This window comes from Peromyscus eremicus, chromosome 2, assembly GCF_949786415.1.
Source record: "Peromyscus eremicus chromosome 2, PerEre_H2_v1, whole genome shotgun sequence".
In the NCBI taxonomy this organism is placed as follows: Eukaryota; Metazoa; Chordata; class Mammalia; order Rodentia; family Cricetidae; genus Peromyscus; species Peromyscus eremicus.
The window spans coordinates 17,948,890-17,968,243 of NC_081417.1; the positions used below are offsets into that span (position 1 = coordinate 17,948,890).

At 39.7% G+C, this 19,354-nt stretch overlaps 1 protein-coding gene across 1 annotated transcript in view; it reads left to right on the plus strand.

The window, feature by feature from the left end:
* Pip4p2 (phosphatidylinositol-4,5-bisphosphate 4-phosphatase 2) overlaps positions 1-19,354 on the plus strand; it is a 61,569-nt gene that overhangs the window by 20,878 nt on the left and 21,337 nt on the right. Inside the window, exons 2-4 of the mRNA XM_059253886.1 lie at positions 4,590-4,738; positions 10,836-10,942; positions 11,938-12,061. Coding sequence (XP_059109869.1) covers positions 4,590-4,738; positions 10,836-10,942; positions 11,938-12,061 — 380 coding nt within the window. The remainder of the gene's footprint in view (positions 1-4,589; positions 4,739-10,835; positions 10,943-11,937; positions 12,062-19,354) is intronic.

The window sequence follows — 19,354 nt, forward strand, 5'->3', positions numbered from 1 at the left end:
CATTATTGTACCCAATAAACATAAGTGCTTCATGAGCTCACTTTAGTGCTTCAGTAACTATGTAGTGAATGTCAGCCACATATGGGGCATCATGGCAGTGCTAGGGACTGAGCTATTAACAAACCAGGCATGCTTATCATCATTGGTTATCCCACCATTCTCCAAAAGAGCAGATTTGAACTTATTTTTGTCATTAAGGGCTTTTCCTGTTTGGCAGATTAAAAATTATAGTGCAAATCTTTGAGGATAAATTTTGTATTTCAAGTGATTGTTTTGTATTTCAAGTGAGGATTTTGTATTTCAAGTGATTGTTACAACACTGACATTTTATTCTTAAAAACCAAAACCTGAACCAAAAGAGACACAGGAGCTGGAGAGTTGACTTGGTGGTTGAGAGCACTGGCTGCCCTTCTAGACGACCCAGGTTCAATTCTCAGCATCCACTTTGGCTGCTTACCACTGTCTGTAACTCTAGTTCTAGGGGATTTGATGCCCTCTTCTGGTCTCCTCAGGTACCAGGAATACATGTGGTGAACAGACATACATGCAGACAGAATACCTATATACACACAAAAAATGATAAGATACTAATAAAAAAACACTGTATTTTGTTATTTTCATGTATGCATCTATGTGAGTGAAAGCCACTTGTGTGCAGGTACCTGGGGAGGCCAGAAGAGGGCATCAGATCATTTGGAGCTGGAATTACACGTGGTTATGAATTGCCCAGCATGGGTGCTGGAGACTGTAGGTCCTCTGAAAAAGTGCAAACATTCTTTGCTGCTCAGCCACCTCTGCAGCCCGCTCTTCCTTCTTTCCGTCCTTCCTTTATTCTCTCTCACAATTTTGGAAATGTATGTGTGTGTGTGTGTGTGTGTGTGTGTGTGTGTGTGTGTGTGTGTGTTTGTAAATTGCAAGGCCTTAAGTGTCTTCTTCACTCACTGTGGCTTTGACATGCTCTTGTCTTCTTTAAGCATGATGGGTCACTCTAGACCAACCTTAATGTTCTTTCAGGGATTTCAAACTGTTTTTATGATTTAAGACATGTATAGTTCTCTTTCATATTCAGTCTTTGGCAGAGCTCTGGCACAAACTTCCCAGAAATGTAAGCAATAGTGTCATTTCAAAGTGGCCGCTTGCTTAGAACCTTGGCTGCCTCAGGAATCCACCTCACGGATCATTTGACTGCACAGCACTTGGCGCTACATGTCTGCAAAACAGTCAGTTTAATAAGGCTATGCAATAAAAAGACCATATGTGGATTTTATTTATTTGTTCATTTTATTCATTTTACATACCAACTGCAGATCCCCCTCGCATCCCTCCTCCCGCTCCCCCCACCCCCCGGCCCCTCTTCCGCTCCTCTGACAGGGTAAGTTCTCCTAGGGGGAAGTGGGGGGACAGCTAAGCCTGGTTCATTCAGTTGAGGCAGGACCAAGCCCTTCCCCACTTCATCAGGGGTAAGCAAGGTGTCCGACCATAGATAATGGGCTCCAGAAATCCAGCTCATGCACCAGGGATAGATCCTGATCACACTGCCAGGGGCTCCTCAAACACACCCAGCTACACAACTGTCTCCCATGTGCAGAGGGTCTAGTCGGTCCCATGCAGGTTCCAAGCTGTCGGTCTAAAGTTTGTGACTTCCTTTGAGCTGGGTTCCTTATGTGGATTCTCCGTGGCGCAATGGATAGCGCATTGGACTTCTAAATATACCAATTGTACTGTTCTCTGACACTTTGAAAAAAATGTCACGTGATTCCAGATCTGAATTTCAAAGGTAGCTCTTTTCATGGAGTTGTTTTCTGTGTGCATGTCAGTTTTCTTTGGTGGCACTTCAGTCACTTGTTGGGTGGGTCTTTGTAGACGTCCTAAGATAATCCCTGACATCAAAAAGGCTTTTGATCCCAGAGGAGAGGTATGTCCCTTAGAGTATTGGCCTAGCTTGTGCAAGGCTTTGATCTCCAGCACCGTTAAAAAATATCCTATAGTTAGAACCAATTTGATGGCCTTGTAATCCCAGAATTTGAAAGGCTAAGGACAGAGAATCATGAGTTCAAGGCCAGCTTGGGCTAAATAATGAGTTAAAGCATTGGGCCTAACACACATACAGAGGAGCAAACAGAAAACACAGACTGGGGCCAGGCGTTCCTGTGGAACCCCTCCCTAGAGTGCCGTGTCAGGACCCTTTCTCCAGCTGATTTTTTTTTTTTTTTTGAAAAATAAGTGTTTTAAATTAAAATATAATTGCATTATTCTCCCTTCCTTCCTTCAACCCCTTCCATGTACACCCTCCCTGCCAACCTCCTCTTAAATTCATTGCCTCTTTTTCTTTGTTATTTGTTACCTATATGCATAAATGCACAAATACACACACACACACACACTCATATACATAAATTACTAAGTCCGTTTAGTGTTGCTTGTATGTATATGATTACAGGGCTGACCACGTGGAATAGGATAACAAATCGAGGCCTCATTCCTAGGGAGGACTGTTTCTCATGTTCTCAGAGGCTCAGGGAGGCTCTCAGTTGCCTGTCGTCCTTTGTCTAGGGTGCAGCTGTGAGATTTACTTCTAGAATATCAGATGATTGTAAACTAGGCATAACTCTTTACCCACTCAATCCAGTTTAGACATCTCACAAAGCAAAACTACGGCATCAGGAAATAGCTGTGTGTATGTTTGTGTGTCTCTTTGAGGCGTGGGGGGTTTCAAAGGTTTTACTTTTCTGGGTACTTAGGTTTATAAACCTGCCGCCTTCTTTCCCCGTATTTGAAAAGAAATTGGGAAACAAAATTTGGTCAAGGAAAAGGGATGTGTTTGCAGTTTGTCCATTGGTAGGTAGGGATGCCTAATTTCCTGCTCATGTCACCTGTGACCATTTTGCAATTTATAAGCAGCCATGAGAAAAGGGGGGAATTTATCCATAAGACGGCAAAGCAGTTCCTGGAGGAAGGGACCCAGACGCCAGGCTCTCTGTTTTCTGTTATGATGTCAGCTTTTTATCTAATCCCTGGCCAAAGAAAGTAGAATCTTACAGATGCTTCATTTTGAAGGGAAAGGAATCTGGGAGCTTTGTGGTTCATAAGATCCCCATGTATACTTAGAACGCCAGTGCTTTTCAGCTTGGCAGAATTCTTTGTCCATTCCTTCACTGTAGCTCCATTCACATGGAGGAAAAAAAAAAAAAAGAGACAGGTGATGACCTGATAGCTGGGGTGAGGGGCACAAGTCTGCCTTTAGAATATCTTCTTCCCTGCCAAGTCTTTGGCTTAAGATCAAGGTTAAAAAATATGTGAAACACATGTTCTTTTGTATCATTATATTCACTAGCTGTCATTGGTCACTCATGAATTTCCAGCCCTTTTTGTTGTGGTTGTCTCTGGATTATCTCGTCTCAGGCATCATTTTATTTTACTCATAACTCGTACGTCTTCTTTTAATGTTCTTAATGGTAAGTAAACATTTGAAACTAGAAATGGTTAAATTTACTTCATTTTGTTTGTGTCTGAAATGTGGATAGTCCCATCTTTTTCTCATCCTGTTAAGTTCAGTTTGCCTGGGTTAATTTTTCTCTCTTTAACTTTCTCATAATCCTTATTTTATTCTGATCATAGTCAGTCATTTTACTGGCCCAATATATAGAGAAAGCACAACAGTATTCAATTTATGCTATGTGTGAGAGATTATAATACTTCAGTGTGTTGACTATTTTTATTTTCTAGTAGTGAGAACATTTATTTATTTATTATTCTATGAAAGAGTCTTTTATGGCCATGTGAAACAATGTCTTGAGGGCTGGTGACATGAATGTGAGTAAAAAAGAATTTACCAAGGGTCCAAACAGTCATAGTGAAAATTGATTGAAAGGCAGGTTCTTAGAGAGGATGTAGCTGAGGGGATCTTGGCTCTAGGAGGGAATGGGGATTTTTTAATGCCAGTATAATAATTAGCAGAGAAGTTACTTGGTCTTATCTTTGAGCTGTTTGCAGGCATCCACATGTGGATAGATAGGCAGGCTTCTTAGTATCTTAAGGAGTAAATTTTACAGTGCTGTCTCTGGTCATTTAGAGTGTTGGGTGTCAGCTGTAAATGTCATTGTAAGTCACTGTGATTAGTCTCTAAGTAGGTCACAGCCCAGTTGTTAAAGTTGGGTCTCTCCAGCCTTTTGTCCCTTCACCCATGTAGTAGTCCAGGTTGGCTTTGTTTTTGCTATCCTCCTGTCTCAGTTTACCAAGTACTGCAATTACAAGTGCACTAGTATATGATTTTCAGTTAGACACAAACTACTACCACCACCTATACAAATGAACGTGAGGAATGGGGTGGATGTTTTGAGTAAAGGAAATTCCCCACTGTTAAGAGACTTAAACCATCAAAATTTGGGTTTTAGCAGAGTTAAGAATCATTCTGTTTGACAACACAGTCACATGCGTGTTTCCTCCCTGCAGCTAGGGCAGGTCAGCTAGTGTTACATCTTAAGTGTGGAGGAAATGTTTTTGCAGTTTCTACTGCGTGTCTAATGCTTCTATGCCCACACTAGCCACGGTAATTTTGAAGACTCTGACTCTGTGTCGTATCCTTTCAGCTGAACTCCCACCTCCGTACACAGCCATTGCCAGTCCAGGAGCCAGTGGTGTTCCTGTGATCAACTGCCGTGTGTGCCAGTCACTAATCAACTTGGATGGTAAACTTCACCAGCACGTGGTTAAATGCACAGTTTGCAATGAAGCTACGGTAAGTGGCGATTTTCATCGGAAACGTAGCTCACTAGTGGACGCCTTATTTCTAAAGGAGGCTCTTCAGTGGTGTTAGTTAAGTGCCAGTGTGGGTGTGTACAAATATGATGATCCTTTTCACTTTTCCTTCTGCCTGTCTTTTGTTATGTAAGGATGTCTCTACATGTTTAGGATAGCACCATTACAATTTTTTCTTGGTTAACTATAATGTCTTTTTCATTCTTTACAAGGTATTTATATTTATTTCTCTTTAGTATCTGTCCATTTTTATTTTAGTGCAAATCTACTGGGCTTTACTGTAAATGTGGTCTGTATCTCTATTATGTAGAAAACTGTTTATTTAATATCCATATAATGTCAGCATTCTTTTTCTTTGATTATAAATTTATTATTTCCTTTTGTGCCAATTCGTTTATTTTTAAATAGCCTAGCATTTAATCCATTTGCTAGATATTAATGCAGTGAAATTTGTAAATAAATGAAGGGTACTTTTAAAAAACTGATCTTTGGGAAGAATAACTAAATCTAAGCAAAATTTTTACAGTTTCAAATAGTATGTGGTAAGGGATGTACTATTTAGTTGATCTCTGTTCCTACTTGTATAGTTAGACTTTAAAATTTTTTCAGTCTCTTTTGAAATCTGCAATTAACTATGAATCAAATTTTGGTGTTTGTATTTTCTTCCCGTTCGGAAAACTGTAAAGAAGTTTGCTGGGGATCATTGTCTGTAATAACCACACATCATAGATACTGGGCTTCATATGTTTGATAGAAAGTTGTAAAATAAAACTAATTTGCAAAGCATTGTATTTCATTGCAATTTTTTTCCTGCCCATCATTTAGAGAAATGTGTCATGATAAACACTCATAACTACAAAGCTAGTGAGCGAGCGTGTAAGTTGATCAATCACCGGTGAACTTAATTAGGATCATCTTCTGTTGTGTTCTATGTAAGCTTGGCAAGCAAATAAAAGTGGTCAGACAAGGCCGGGCGGTGGTGGCGCACGCCTTTAATCCCAGCACTCGGGAGGCAGAGCCAGGCGGATCTCTGTGAGTTCGAGGCCAGCCTGGACTACCAAGTGAGTTCCAGGAAAGGCGCAAAGCTACACAGAGAAACCCTGTCTCGAAAAACCAAAAAAAAAAAAAAAAAAAAAAAAGTGGTCAGACATAAGTACTGATTTTAAAAGGCAGAGCTTTGAAGCTTTTCTTGGATTTAATATTTTCTCCCATTCTGCAATATCTATCCATGTGTATTTGAGATGGTGTCTGTCTTAGATGGTTTCCATTGCAGTGAAGAGACACCATGACCATGGCAACTCTTAAAGAAAACATTTAATTGGGTGGCTTGCTTATAGTTTCAGAGGTTCAGTCCATTATCATCATGACAGGGAGCATGGAGGCATGCAGGCAGACATGGTTTTGGAGAAATAGCGGAGTGTCCTACATCTTGCAGGCAACAGGAAGTTGATTTACCATTACACTGAGGGAAGTTTGAACAAAAGAGACCTCAAAGCTCACCCCTACAGTGACACACTTCCTCTAACAAGGCCACACCTCCTAGTAGTGCCACTCCCTTTGGGGGGCATTTTCTTTTCTTTTTTTTAAATTTATTTATTGTGTATACAGTGTTTACTTGCATGTGTCCCTGGAGGATAGAGGAGGGTTCCAGATCTCATTTTAGAGGGTTGTGAGCCACCTTGTGGTTGCTGGGAATTGAACTCAGAACCTCTGGAAGAACAGCCAGTGCTCTTAACCTCTGAACCATCTCTCCTGCCCCCCCCCCTTTTTTTTTGTTTTTTTGTTTTTTGAGACAGGGTTTCTCTGTATAGCTTTGGAGCCTTTCCTGGAACTCACTCTGTAGTCCAGGCTGGCCTTGAACTCACAGAGATCTGCCTGCCTTTGCCTTCCAAATGCTGGGGTTAAAGGTGTGCGCCACCACCACTGCCCGGCAGGGGGGCATTTTCTTTCAAACCACCATAGTGTCTTTGGGGATGTGGGTGGGGGTGTGGGGGTGTGGTACATGTGCATGTGGAGGCCAGAGAGAGATTTAGGATGCCTTCCTCTGTTACTCTTGGCCTTCCTCCTTTAAGACAGGCTCTCTCACTGAAGCAGAAGCTCAACCTTTCAGCTAGGCTGACTGTCTAGAGATTCCTCTACCTCTGACCGTCCCTGCACCCTACAATGCTGGAGTTACAGGGGTGTGCAGTCATGCCCATCTCTTTCTGTAGATGTTGGGAATGAGAATTCAGGTTCTCAGGCTTGCACAGCAAGTGCTTTTACCCATGAGCCATCTCTCCAGTCCCTTTAGGCACATCATCTTACTACATAGTTCAGGTTCCCTCAAAGTCATGATCCTCCTGCCTCAGCTCCTGAAAGTGTTAGGATTACAAGAATGTGTCACCGTGCCTGGCTTTTGTTAATGATAGGAACACACACACACACACACACACACACACACACACACACACACACACAAGTTTTAAGGCTTTGTGTTTACTCTTCGCAAGTAAACAGAACAAAGTAGGTCATTCTTGCTAAAACCTTAAAGTTTCTGAAGGTTCAACAAACAGGATCAGTCAGTTAGTAATTCATTTGTACAGGACCAGTGCAGTTCAGGACTTTGGTTCCTAAACAAAATTATGGCGATTCTTTCCACCATGGAGTAAAGAAATGTAAACAATCATGGAGACACTAGACTAGCTAATAGCATGTAACCAGACTGACTTGTTTCCTAGCTCTAACTTCACAGAGGAGGACAGAAGTAAAAAGGAAGTTTGGAGGAGTACCTGGATGTGTGACTTGATAATGTCCACATGTAATTTGATCATAAGCTTGTACATGAATTGTTGTGTGGCACCTGGGATTAGCTTCAGAGAACATGTCGGAAATAATGAATGAAATCGGCTCAGGTCCAACAGTGATTTCTACACCCACTGTCTCTGTCCCCTACGGTGATCCTTTCCCAAGCACCAGAAATGGGGCCTCAGAGTCTGTGTGGTAGCCACTCTGATAGGAACCTGGTATGTCTGTCGAGATTAAATGACCCAGAGCTAATTGTGGGCCTGAGATTCAAAGGCAGACAGACTGGACTGTGAGTCCCTGTTTTCTGCTCAGTAACTGTGTCTTGGGAGACTTCATATCTTAAACTGTGACTTCATAAAATAATACCAATTTGTATAATTGTTGTGGGAAACAGGAGTAAAATACCCAGCATAGTTATTGACAAAGCTACTTTTAATATTATTATTGTTGTTATTCGAGACAGGATCTTACTGTGTAGCTCTGGCTGTCCTGGAACTCACTATGTTGACCAGGATGGCCTGGAACTCATAGAGATCCACCTGCTTCTGGCTTCTGAGTGCTGGGATTCAAGGCATGCATCACCATGCCCAGCTAGACAACTTTGTTGTGCCAAATAGTAATTTTAAAACATGTGCTTGGGCTGGAGAAATGGCTCAAAGGTTGTTCAACCACTTGTTGCTCTTGCAGAGGACCTGGGTTCAGTTCCCAGCACCATTTGGTAGCTAGCAAGATTCTGTTGTAACTCCAGTTCCAGATGACCCATTGCTCTCTTCTGGTCACAGGCACTGCACACATGTGGTGCACAGACACACCTGCAGGCAAAACGGCCATGTACATAAAATAAAAATAAGTAAGTCTTAAAACAAACGAAAGCATGCTCCAGGGCGTGTCTCTTCCCTGTTTCCCACGCAGACCAAACGGGACATGATGAGGGGTGGTTCTGAGGGATAGGGCTCGAAGCCTAACTTTCTTGCCTTGTGTTATAAGCGAAGAGACTGATGTCCAGAAGTGAGAAAGTAATAAAGTGTGTGTGAAAAATCTTATCCATTGTCAAACATACATTCATTTCATGGTAAATTTTGAATACCATAAAAAAGTTTGTTACATAAATAAGCCCAAATTCTGTTTTTCTGGATGCTTTTCATACTATAGATATACATATCCTTGATGTTTGTGAGCATTAAACATTCAGATTTAGTTACCTGAAATATAATTTTAATTAGTTATAGATTGTTTTTTACTAACATTTATGTATTTCTATCACAGTTCTTTGCTTAAAATCTTTGGAATTCTTTTTTGTTTTTTAAAGAATAAGTGTTAAAAAATCATGGTATGTATGGATGCTTCTCGAGTTCCATCGCTTTTGTAACAATATGCCCATAAGAAACTTTTAGTACACCACGGGTACCGAGCATCCCAGCTTGCCAGTACAGTATGCTCACTGTGCAGTGTAGGGTTTTTCCCGTGCTGATCAAGGGGCTGAAAGCTGTAGCTTGCTGCTGATGCCCAAGAACTTCTTCAGAGAATCTCATACTTCATATTGCTAGCTCTGAAAAAGATTAAAAAAAAAATCAACATTCTAAGAGTGCTTTCCACTGAGCACAGACTTCTTTCTTCAAATCACCAAGTTACCGACAAGCTGCAAGTGGGACTATTATAATTTAAGGACTCCCTGCAGTTCAATATGAAGCATTCCCAAATGCCCATCATCCTGTTCTACAAATGTTAACACTTACACTATACATGCTTTTCTTCCTAAATAAATTTTACTAGTATAAATTTATCAAATGTAGAAAATTAATGTTGACATCATTCTGCTGTCTAATCTTATTATTTTTTTCAATTTTATTTATTTACCTTTTTTTCTCTTCCTTCGTTCTTTCTTTCCTTCCTCCTTCCTTCCTTCCTTTTTCTCTCTCTCTTTCTTTTTTTCTTTATGTGTATGAGAATTTTGCCTGTTTGGGTGTCTGTGTACCACATGGGTACAGTGCCTGTAGAAGCCAGAAGAGGGAGTCAGATCCTTTAGAATTGGAGTTCTCGATCTCTTTCTCTCTCTGTCTTTTCTGACTCTCTGTCTCTGTCTCTGTTTCTCTCCATCTCTCTCTGTCTCTCTATCACTCTGTCTCTGTGTCACTCTGTCTCTGTGTCTCTGACACACACACGCACACACACACACACACACACACACACACACACACACACACGGTCCTCTGGAAGAGTAGCTAGCTAGTGCTTCTAAGCACTGAGCGTCTCCCCGGCCCTGCTGTATGACCTAGTTCATGTTTCCCAAACCATCTCATTAGTGTCTTTGGGAAAGAAAAACTTCTGCTTCAGAAGTAAAACCAGAATCACGTGTAGCATATGTTTGTCATATTGCTGTAACATTCTTTTATCTGTAATTTGCTCTTTTTTTGTCTTTCTATTTATTGCTTTTATGTTTGGATCAGTTTAGGCAAGATATTTTGTAGACTGTCTCCCAGTTTGAGCTGTCTCCAGTTTCCCCATGCTTGGCTTCAGGTCATGTGTTTTGGAAAGAATATCGCAGAAGAGATCTGTTCTTTTCAGCATGACCATTCAGTTTAGCAAGCTTAAGTTCTAATATTGCAAGGAATGTTTTCTTCTATACTATTTATTCTCATTTTAAATTTACTGTAAATTTAAAAAAATATATACTAGTATTTGGAACAATGGCAATTTTTTTTTTTTGAGACAGAATTTTTCTGTGTAGTTTTGGTGCCTGTCCTGGATCTCGTTCTGTAGATCTTGAACTCACAGAGTTCTGCCTGGCTCTGCTTCCTGAGTGTTGGGATTAAAGGAATGTGCCACCGCCGTCCAGCCACAATTAATTGCAAATTTTTAAGTTAGATATGCCATTAAAATTAATCACTTGTACTGAGTAGTTGAAGAAAAGGTCAAATGAGCCCATTTTTCTCTAATGTTGCTTTTGTTGAGTGTGGGCCAGGTACAATAGTCCTGTGTATGTTTCTTCCTAAGTGGCTGGGTATATGACCTTCATTTGTGAACTTTAAGGAGAAAACAACCGGCATGCTAGATAACTGTTCTTACCCTATGTAAAGGCCAGCTCTAACTCACTTTGAAATGGGTTCTTTACAATCAAATCCTCAGTCCCTGAATTTCGGAGTGCTTGCCAGCATTTGAAACTATGTGCTGTGCCTTGGTAGTACTGTGGGGCCTTCCATGTTCAAGTCATTGTTTCCTTCTTAGACACAAACGATATGTGACAATTTGTATTTTGGTTGATTTCCTGTGTTTGCATTTTCTCCATTATCTAGCCAATCAAAACCCCCCCAACAGGGAAGAAATATGTTAGATGCCCTTGTAATTGTCTCCTCATATGTAAGGACACATCTCGGCGAATAGGATGTCCGAGACCCAACTGGTAAGAGATAAAGATTCCTTCATTCATTTGTTTGTTCATTGAACAAGTGTTTGCTAAGGCTCATTATGTGCGAGGCTTTGTCCTCAGTCACTACAGAGCATAGATTTTTCTTGTTAAATAGATTGTAGACCGAGAACTTGGCAGTCAGAAGTATTTGTAGATTTGTAGGATATAATGTTTTTAAATGGACAATGGATAGTTTCTTTTTCGTATGTGGGTATTTAATGAACTATAATAAATCGGTGGCTTACTTAAGTTACTTAAAAATAACTACTTAGCTTACCCTTGATATAATTAATTTTAACCCAGGAGACTTTTTTTTTATTGTGCATCTCCTTGTATGCTACATGAGTATCTATATAATATGTATTAATGACTGGGGTTGTTTGCCTATACCAAATGCCATTATGCATGTGCTGGCATGCAAGTGTATAAACACCTTCACCATTTTCTTTTTCCTGCAACTTCTCTGGCCTTTTGACCATCAAATGCATCATCTAAAAGATTGAAGAATAGAAAGGAAACATGGGCCCCACTTTACTTTCGCTACATCTCTGAGTGAATAATCAAGGACTACTAGGTTTTTCAGAGAAGTTTGGTTTTAGCTCAGCGCTGGGTCTTTCCTGACAGACGTATTTATTAATGTGGAAAATATTTTGTGCATTCAGTCTTCTTCCAAATTCAGGTCACCTGTGTAGATTAAGAAAAAAAAATGACCTTTCTGATTTGAAGTTATAAAAATTTGGAAATAGCAGTTAAATTGTTCCCAAAGCCATTGATTAGAACTGATGACACAATATGACTTATATTTGAAAAACGTATACTTTTTGCTTTACTTTCGAGGGATTATTGATACCTGCTGTGATTTGGGGCCCAGGGTTTGCTACCTGATTCAGTTAACCTTCCTTACTGTCATCTATTTCTGGCTGTGTGTTCTGGGTTTGCCCTCCGTCTGCTTGTGGATTCATGGGTTTGTTTGCCTTTTCTTTCCACAGTCGGCGCATAATTAACCTTGGTCCCGTAATGCTCATTTCTGAAGAACAGCCGGCCCAACCCGCATTGCCAATCCAGCCAGAAGGTACAAGGGTGGTGTGTGGGCACTGCGGCAACACATTCCTGGTAAGGAGCTGTGCCTCGGTCATTGGATACTAACCTGTAAATCTAGGCCATGAGCTCATAGATCTCAGGACTGTTTATAACTGTATGGTTCTATCCAAGTGTACATTGGTCAAAATGTTAAAATAAAGCCTGGTTTATGAAGATAAGGAGTCCAGCATATAGCAGGGATATATAACATCCTTTGTGCATTAGACAAAGAGGCATCCACTTTTAGATCTATGAGGTATCTTGTGAGCAAATAAATCATAGCTCTCTTACCTTACTTAGTGGCAAAGTACACATGTTCAACCTGGTTTATGGCTTCTAGACTCAAGAACCATTCTTATTATGATTTATGAAAAATTTTCTGACTTTAAAAATTATACTTGGTAGCGTGCAATGGTGGCACATGCCTTTAATCCCAGCACTCAGGTGGCAGAGGCAGGCTGATTTCTGTGAGTTTGAGGCCAGCCTGGTATACAGAGCAAGTTCCAGGACAGCCAGGGCTACACACAGAGAAACCCTGTCTTGAAAAACAAAACAAAACAACAAAAACAAAAATTGTATTTGGAGTAAAGGAAATTAAATTCTGATACTCATGATTAGAGAAACCATTGAACAAAATCTAAAATAGAAGTATCTGATGTGAGCAAATCTGAAGTTGTTTTTGTACTTCTAATTTCACCTCACAGTTGATTTCTAAAGAATTATTTTCATCGTGACTCACCCCATCTGGGAAGGTAAGAGGGGATTTCTATTATTACTCAACACACAGGAGAAATGAGAGTTATTTTAGGTCCTTAATACTAAATACTTTTTAGAGTAATGGAAAGGAAATCTATGAATGCTGCCATGGAATGAATAAGCTTAAGAAGTGTGATTGGCTCTTTTCCTTTTAAGTGTTTTTTGTATTAAAGCAATTTGTGTGCATACATTCTAAATGTCAAATCAGGCTTGGGACCACCTCATCGCCCTGGTAGTGTCCCTCAAATGCTTTCAGCTCTTCCAGCTACTTGACTAACAGTAGTTTTCTCTGTTCAAGCTGTTTCTTTTCCTATTTCTTTCTGATTTGTCAAGTTTGGGTTTTATTCACTACTTTGTAAAATGGAACTTGAACATTTACATTCACACTGCCTTCATTGTATTCCCACCCTCAATTCCTTTCTTTATTCCCAGTGGACTGACTGGGTTACTTAAGGTTTGTGGACTTTATACGATTAGGGTAATTGTGTTCATGGCTGAGCCTGTGATGTGGTACATTTTCCTCACATGACTTTTAGTATTTTGTTTGATCTGTAAATATTTGGCCCTCTGCTTTGGTTTCTTTAGTTTTCTATGTCTACATTCCTTGTTCCTTACGTGGTGTCTTAGATCTATAAAATTGCTGTATCTAGTCAGATGTAGCTAAGATCTCCTGCTTTGGGCTCCATAGCTATCATTGGGACCTCCTCCTCCACCATCCTGAAAGGTCTTTTTCAGTCTGCACCTTTGTCCCTCATGCTGACTTCGAGACTGTTGACTTTGTCCTGAGAAGAGACAGGAAGTAAAACTTATTTCTTGGGTGGTTTTTAATCTAATGTCAAATTTCCATAATGATTTCTTTAGATATTGAATTTGAAATTTCTGTTGTTCTTTCAGAAAATTACAGACTTTCCCATTGATAATGAGATTTTTACCGTTTTAATTCCAAGTTCTTCCTATTTGGCCTATTCTTCTCTATTTCTCCTTCTTTTCTTTCATTTTCCTCATTGATTTGAAATTTCATGAGGCGTGTCCCGGGGAGAGTATTTCGTGGGCCTTTGGATTTATTTTAGATGATCTAACTTAAGCTTAAATACCCAAGAGGCCTTTCAAATTCTGTTTCCTTTTGACTGTAATCTCTTCCTCATGGCATCATTCAGAAGAGACTAACTATACTTTTTAGGAGGTGTTATTTTTCTCAGTGCTTCTTCTCTGCTTCATCCTCATTTTTCTGTTTGTGTTTCTTTCCTAACAGAGATTTTACTCTAGTGTTTATTTAAGTTCCCCTATTGGACTCTACGTGTAGATAGAGGAGGCTAGATGATTTCTTTTCCATTTTCTCTGAAAATTTGTCATTCATTAATACTTGTAAATCTGCTGAGGGGCCAGTTTCTCTGGGGAAAGAGAGTTGGATCTGGGATCCAGCATTCTAGGCACTGATAGAGCAAAGTTCTTGCCTCCTGCTCAGACAGTAGACTTTAATTCCTTTGTTTTTAGAATACTTCTGCTTTTGTAGGGTTACAGGCTTGACTGCTCAATTTCTTGTCAGAATAAATCACTCATTTCTTGCATGTGTTCAGTGAAGAGTGCTTCTGGCTTTGTAGTATGGAGAGAGAGTTTACAAGGAATACTTTGGTATTTGGTTTTCAGCCTTGTGATATAACTGACAATGCGAAATCATATGTATTTAGGAGGTACAACTTATATTCATACACATGTATACATTAAAATCATCATAATCTAACTAGTGAACATTTAGATCACTTGGTATATTCCCTTATTAGTGTAAGTATCATAAAAAAACAACACTTCTACACTTAATATCTGCTTTCTTCATAAATTCAGGAAGATGAGACAGTACCTTCTTATCTATTCTTCTTCATCCTTCTGGAGCTACTGGAACAATGGTTGTCCTCTCTGCCTCCATAGGTTTCATTGTTTTCAGTTCTGTATACAGATATGGTCACACAGTGTTACTCTTTCTATGTCTGGTTTATTTCGTTTAACATAATATCCTCCACATTGACCTACATTGTCATAATGTGCTGCAGTTGCCTTCCTTTTTAAGACTGAATTATTTCATTTCATGTGTGTACCACCATTTCTTGATCTGTCAGTGAATTTATGAGTTGCTTCTGCATTTTGGTTATGGTGACTAATGCTTCAGTGAGCACGGAAGTGTGATGCTCCTTGCTTTTATCACACCCTCTAACATCCAACTTAGAAAGTAGGTCAAGCCGGGCGGTGGTGGCGCATGCCTTTAATCCCAGCACTCCAGAGGCAGAGCCAGGTGGATCTCTGTGAGTTCGAGGCCAGCCTGGTCTACAGAGTGAGATCCAGGGCAGGCACCAAAACTACACAGAGAAACCCTGTCTCGAAAAACCAAAAAAAAAAAAGAAGAAAAGAAAAGAAAGTGGTTCAAATACCTGAATTGCTATAGGAGTCCTATAGCTCAGTGGGACCTGCCTGCTTTTTCTGGCACGTCTCTCTGTAGGTAGTTAAATTGCAGCATCTAGGTCACTAAGTCGCTTGCTAAGCCTTTGATTTCTACTGTACACAAATTGGAAGCCATTTGCCTTTTGATTTTGTTGTTGTTATTACTTTTCTTATAGTATCTTTAATTTTTTAAAAAATTAATTTTATGTACATTGGTGTGAGGCATCAGATCCCCTGGAATTGGAATTATAGACAGTTGTGAGCTGCCATGTGGGTGCTGGGAGTTGAACCCAGGTCCTCTGGAAAAGAAGCCAGTGCTCTTAACTGCTGAGTCATCTCTCCAGCCCCATGTATCTTACATCTTTAAATTCACTTACTATCACTTTAGTCATGCTTGGAGAAGGAAATGGAAATTTATTCACTCATTTAATTGTGTGCATTTCATCGTAATGACTCCGATTTTCCTGATCTAGGATGAAATATAAATCTCCTTACATTATATTTTATTGATAAGAACAGTGCTTAGATAAATTATGGAATATACTTGGGATAAACCATCAATTTCTGTTTACAGTCACTTCATATTGACTTAGTACAGATTAGTGTACTTTACAGATGTCAGCAGACATAAAGTAAATTGATTTGGCTAAATATATATTTAACACATTTGTTGCTCTTTGTCTCACATGAAGAAACTGTCTTTTGACTGTAAAAATAATTTTTTTTAAGATTTATTTATTTATTATATATACAGTGTTCTGCCTGCATGTGTCCCTGCAGGCCAGGAGAGGGCCCCAGATCTCATATGGATGGTTGTGAGCTGCCATGTGGTTGCTGGGAATTGAACTCCAGACCTCTGGAAGAGCAAGCAGTGCTCTTAACCACTGAGCCTCTCTCCAGCCCATGTAATAAACATTTAAAACTCTTCAGAACAGACTTCTTTCCAACTTACTGAGGAATCTCCTTCTAGGGTGACCTTGCATTCTTTAAGTTTTATATTCCTAATCTTTCCATGGCTTATCTTTGTAGTTACCCTACAAAAGAACTAATATGATTTATTAAAAAATACTGAGAGTGTATGTACCAGGTGCTGGGCAAATCCCAAGGAAATCATGGCAAATAGGAAGCCATGTCTTTTTTCATAGTTTTCATATCTAGTAGGAAGGGAAAAGCATTTAAGAATCACATGAAAAGATGGGCATGGTGGTGCTCGCCTTTAATCCCAGCACTTGGAGGCAGAGGCAGGTGGATCTCTGTAAGTTCGAGGATAGCTTGGTCTACAAAGTTAGTTCCAGGGCTGTTACACAGAGAAACCTTGTCTGGAAACAAACAAAATAAACAACAACAGCAGCAGCAAAGAATCATGTGGAATGTATTTGGAATAGAGCATGGGAATACATTGTTTTAGTGCGGAGATGCTAAAAAGGCATGGTAGTATCTAGGAGTAATGGAAAATTATAAAAGTGCCTTCTGCAAGACTGGCAAGATGGCTGAGCAGGTAAAGGCACTTGCTGCCAAGACTGATAACCCTAGTTCAATCCTAGGAAGCCACATGATAGAAGGAAAGAATTGATTCCCACAAGTTGTCTTCTGACCTCTACAATGTGAGTGCACACAAACACACACACATATGTTGTTGTGTGTTTTTACTCTTTTGGGGGTGGGCAGCCACCCAGCCCCCAAATAAATCACACACGGAGGCTTATTCTTAATTATAAATGTCTGGCCTTTTCTTGGCTTGTTTTTTTTTTTTTTTTTTTTTTTTTTTCTCCGAGACAGGGTTCCTCTGTGTAGTTTTGGTGCCTATCCTGGATCTTGCTCTATAGACCAGGCTGGCCTCGAACTCACAGAGATCCACCTGGCTCTGCCTCCTGAGTGCTGGGATTAAAGGTGTGCACCACCACTGCCGCCAGGCCTCTTGGCTTGTTTCTTGCCAGCTTTTCTTAACTTTAAATTATCCCATCTACCTTTATCCACTGGGCTTTTCCCATTCTCTTACTTCTGTAAATCTTACTCTGTGCCTTGCTGTGTAGCTGGGTGGCTGGCCCCTGGAGTCCTCCTCCTTCTCTGGCTACTTTTTCTTTCTCCCAGGGTTCTACTATATATTCTGTCTGCCTGCCAGCCCTGCCTATCCTTTCTCCTGCCTCACTATTGGCCGCTCAGCTCTTTATTAGACCATCAGGTGTTTTAGACAGGAAAAGTAGTAACACAGCTTCACAGAGTTAAACAAATACAACATAAACAAAAGTAACACACCTTAACATAATATTCCCCAGCACACACACACACACACACACACACACACACACACACACACAAACACACACTAATGCAAAATAAAAAAATGTAAAATACGAATAAAAAAAGAAGTGCTTTGCACCTTAGATACATGGATGATACGCATAGAGTGGACTGACTGTACAGAGCTAAACAGATGTTCAGCTTTTACTCAGAAAAGTGATGATGATGATGATGGTTAGAAAAAGTATTCAGAATTTGAGAGAGAAAATTAATGATAGTCTTCATAGTGTGGGAAAGAGTGGGGAAAAGTTCAAGAAAAATACTAAACAGACACATACATATATTTAAATTTAAATTGCAGTGTAATATGTTAGATATCGTTACGGCATTTTGGAACAAAGTGTGTTTCCGTGGTTCTTCCTGTCATCTCCCCCGCCTCCCTGTTAGCCCGCCCCCTACCAGTAACTCCCTCGCTCAGTTCTTTATTCTTTCCCTTTTCATGTCCTCTATTTAGTACCAGGGGATCATCTGACAGTGAATTCTAGAGAAATGATCCAAATTGAGAATTTAAATAGATAATGCAGGAGGGAGAATTTTTATAATCTTAAAATATAATTTATGCATTTAGATATTTTGCTATCTGAAACCACAGACTCACATCTACAGGCAAATCTTCTCCTTAATATGTATAGGCCAGGCAACTGAGTCAGATGATCAAATTAGCATATTTTCCACAATAACAATAAGTAAAAACTTGAATTCTTTATCTAGAAGAGATGTTCAGTTTAAAATACAGAATGTAAAGATGATTTCAAGATTTCTGGGAAGTTATTTTTGGTAATAAGAGAGAACATTGCTGGTATTTAAAGGATGGGAGCTGAGTTTGACAGTTTCAGGTTAATGAGAGAAGCTGGATGGGATTGGGAGCTCGGTGACAGCTCGCTGGGGGTTTCTGCAGTAGAGGGGGCGTGCCTGAAAGTTAGGAGCCCCGAGTTCCATCCCAGCACACCCGCGGTGGAGAGTAAAGATTGCTCAGTGTTCATAAGTGAGCCCTGGCTGCCAAGCCCTTCTTGCTTGTGGCCCCATCATTATTGTGCTGGACATGAATGATCTTGACTCTTTGACTAGTTCTTTGTCCTGAGTGCAGAAAACCAAGAGAAGAAAAATGCGTCAGAAAAGAACATGAAATAGTATGCAGATACTTAATCCTGCAGAGATGAAAAGCTAGGCTGAACTATAGTTGAGTTTTCTAGAGACAAAAAAAGAAAAAAAGAAAAAAGAAAAAAAAAGAAGAAAAAAACCCACAGTATCTTAGAAGATACTTATGACATTTTAAACAAAAACATAACAACAATGAAAAAAAAAAAAAAGGCTTTCTCTGGACTCCAGAGACCAGAGAGGACATTTTTTTTGTGGATTCAAGCTCACTATGATGACCTTGTTCAACAGGTTGCTTCTGTTTTTCCTGTCATTTTCTAATAGGGTTATAATTCCTAAGTTAAGTTGGTTAGGAATTTACCATTTGACACTGTTTCAAGACCTACCTGCACTCATTGAGCAGTTTGGAAGAATGAGAGTTGTGTTTGTAAAATATATTTAATGCCATGTTTATTTAATGGGACCATCACTTATTATTCTATAAATACTTCCATAGATATTGGGAAGGGGTAGGCTAAAAAAAATGGGCAGAAGTTTTTATAAGTGTATTCTTTAGTACTTTCCGTGTGTGTCACTGTTGACATCTGAAAGGGAGTTTTTATGTTTTGAGAGAATCCTGTGGTCAGATAACAGCGATTATTTTGAGAGGCATGTTGAGAAAACAATTTCCTAGGAGAATAAAGTGATATGCAGGCTTAAACCAGTCCACCAGGAATATAAAGACCTTTCTTAATGTGC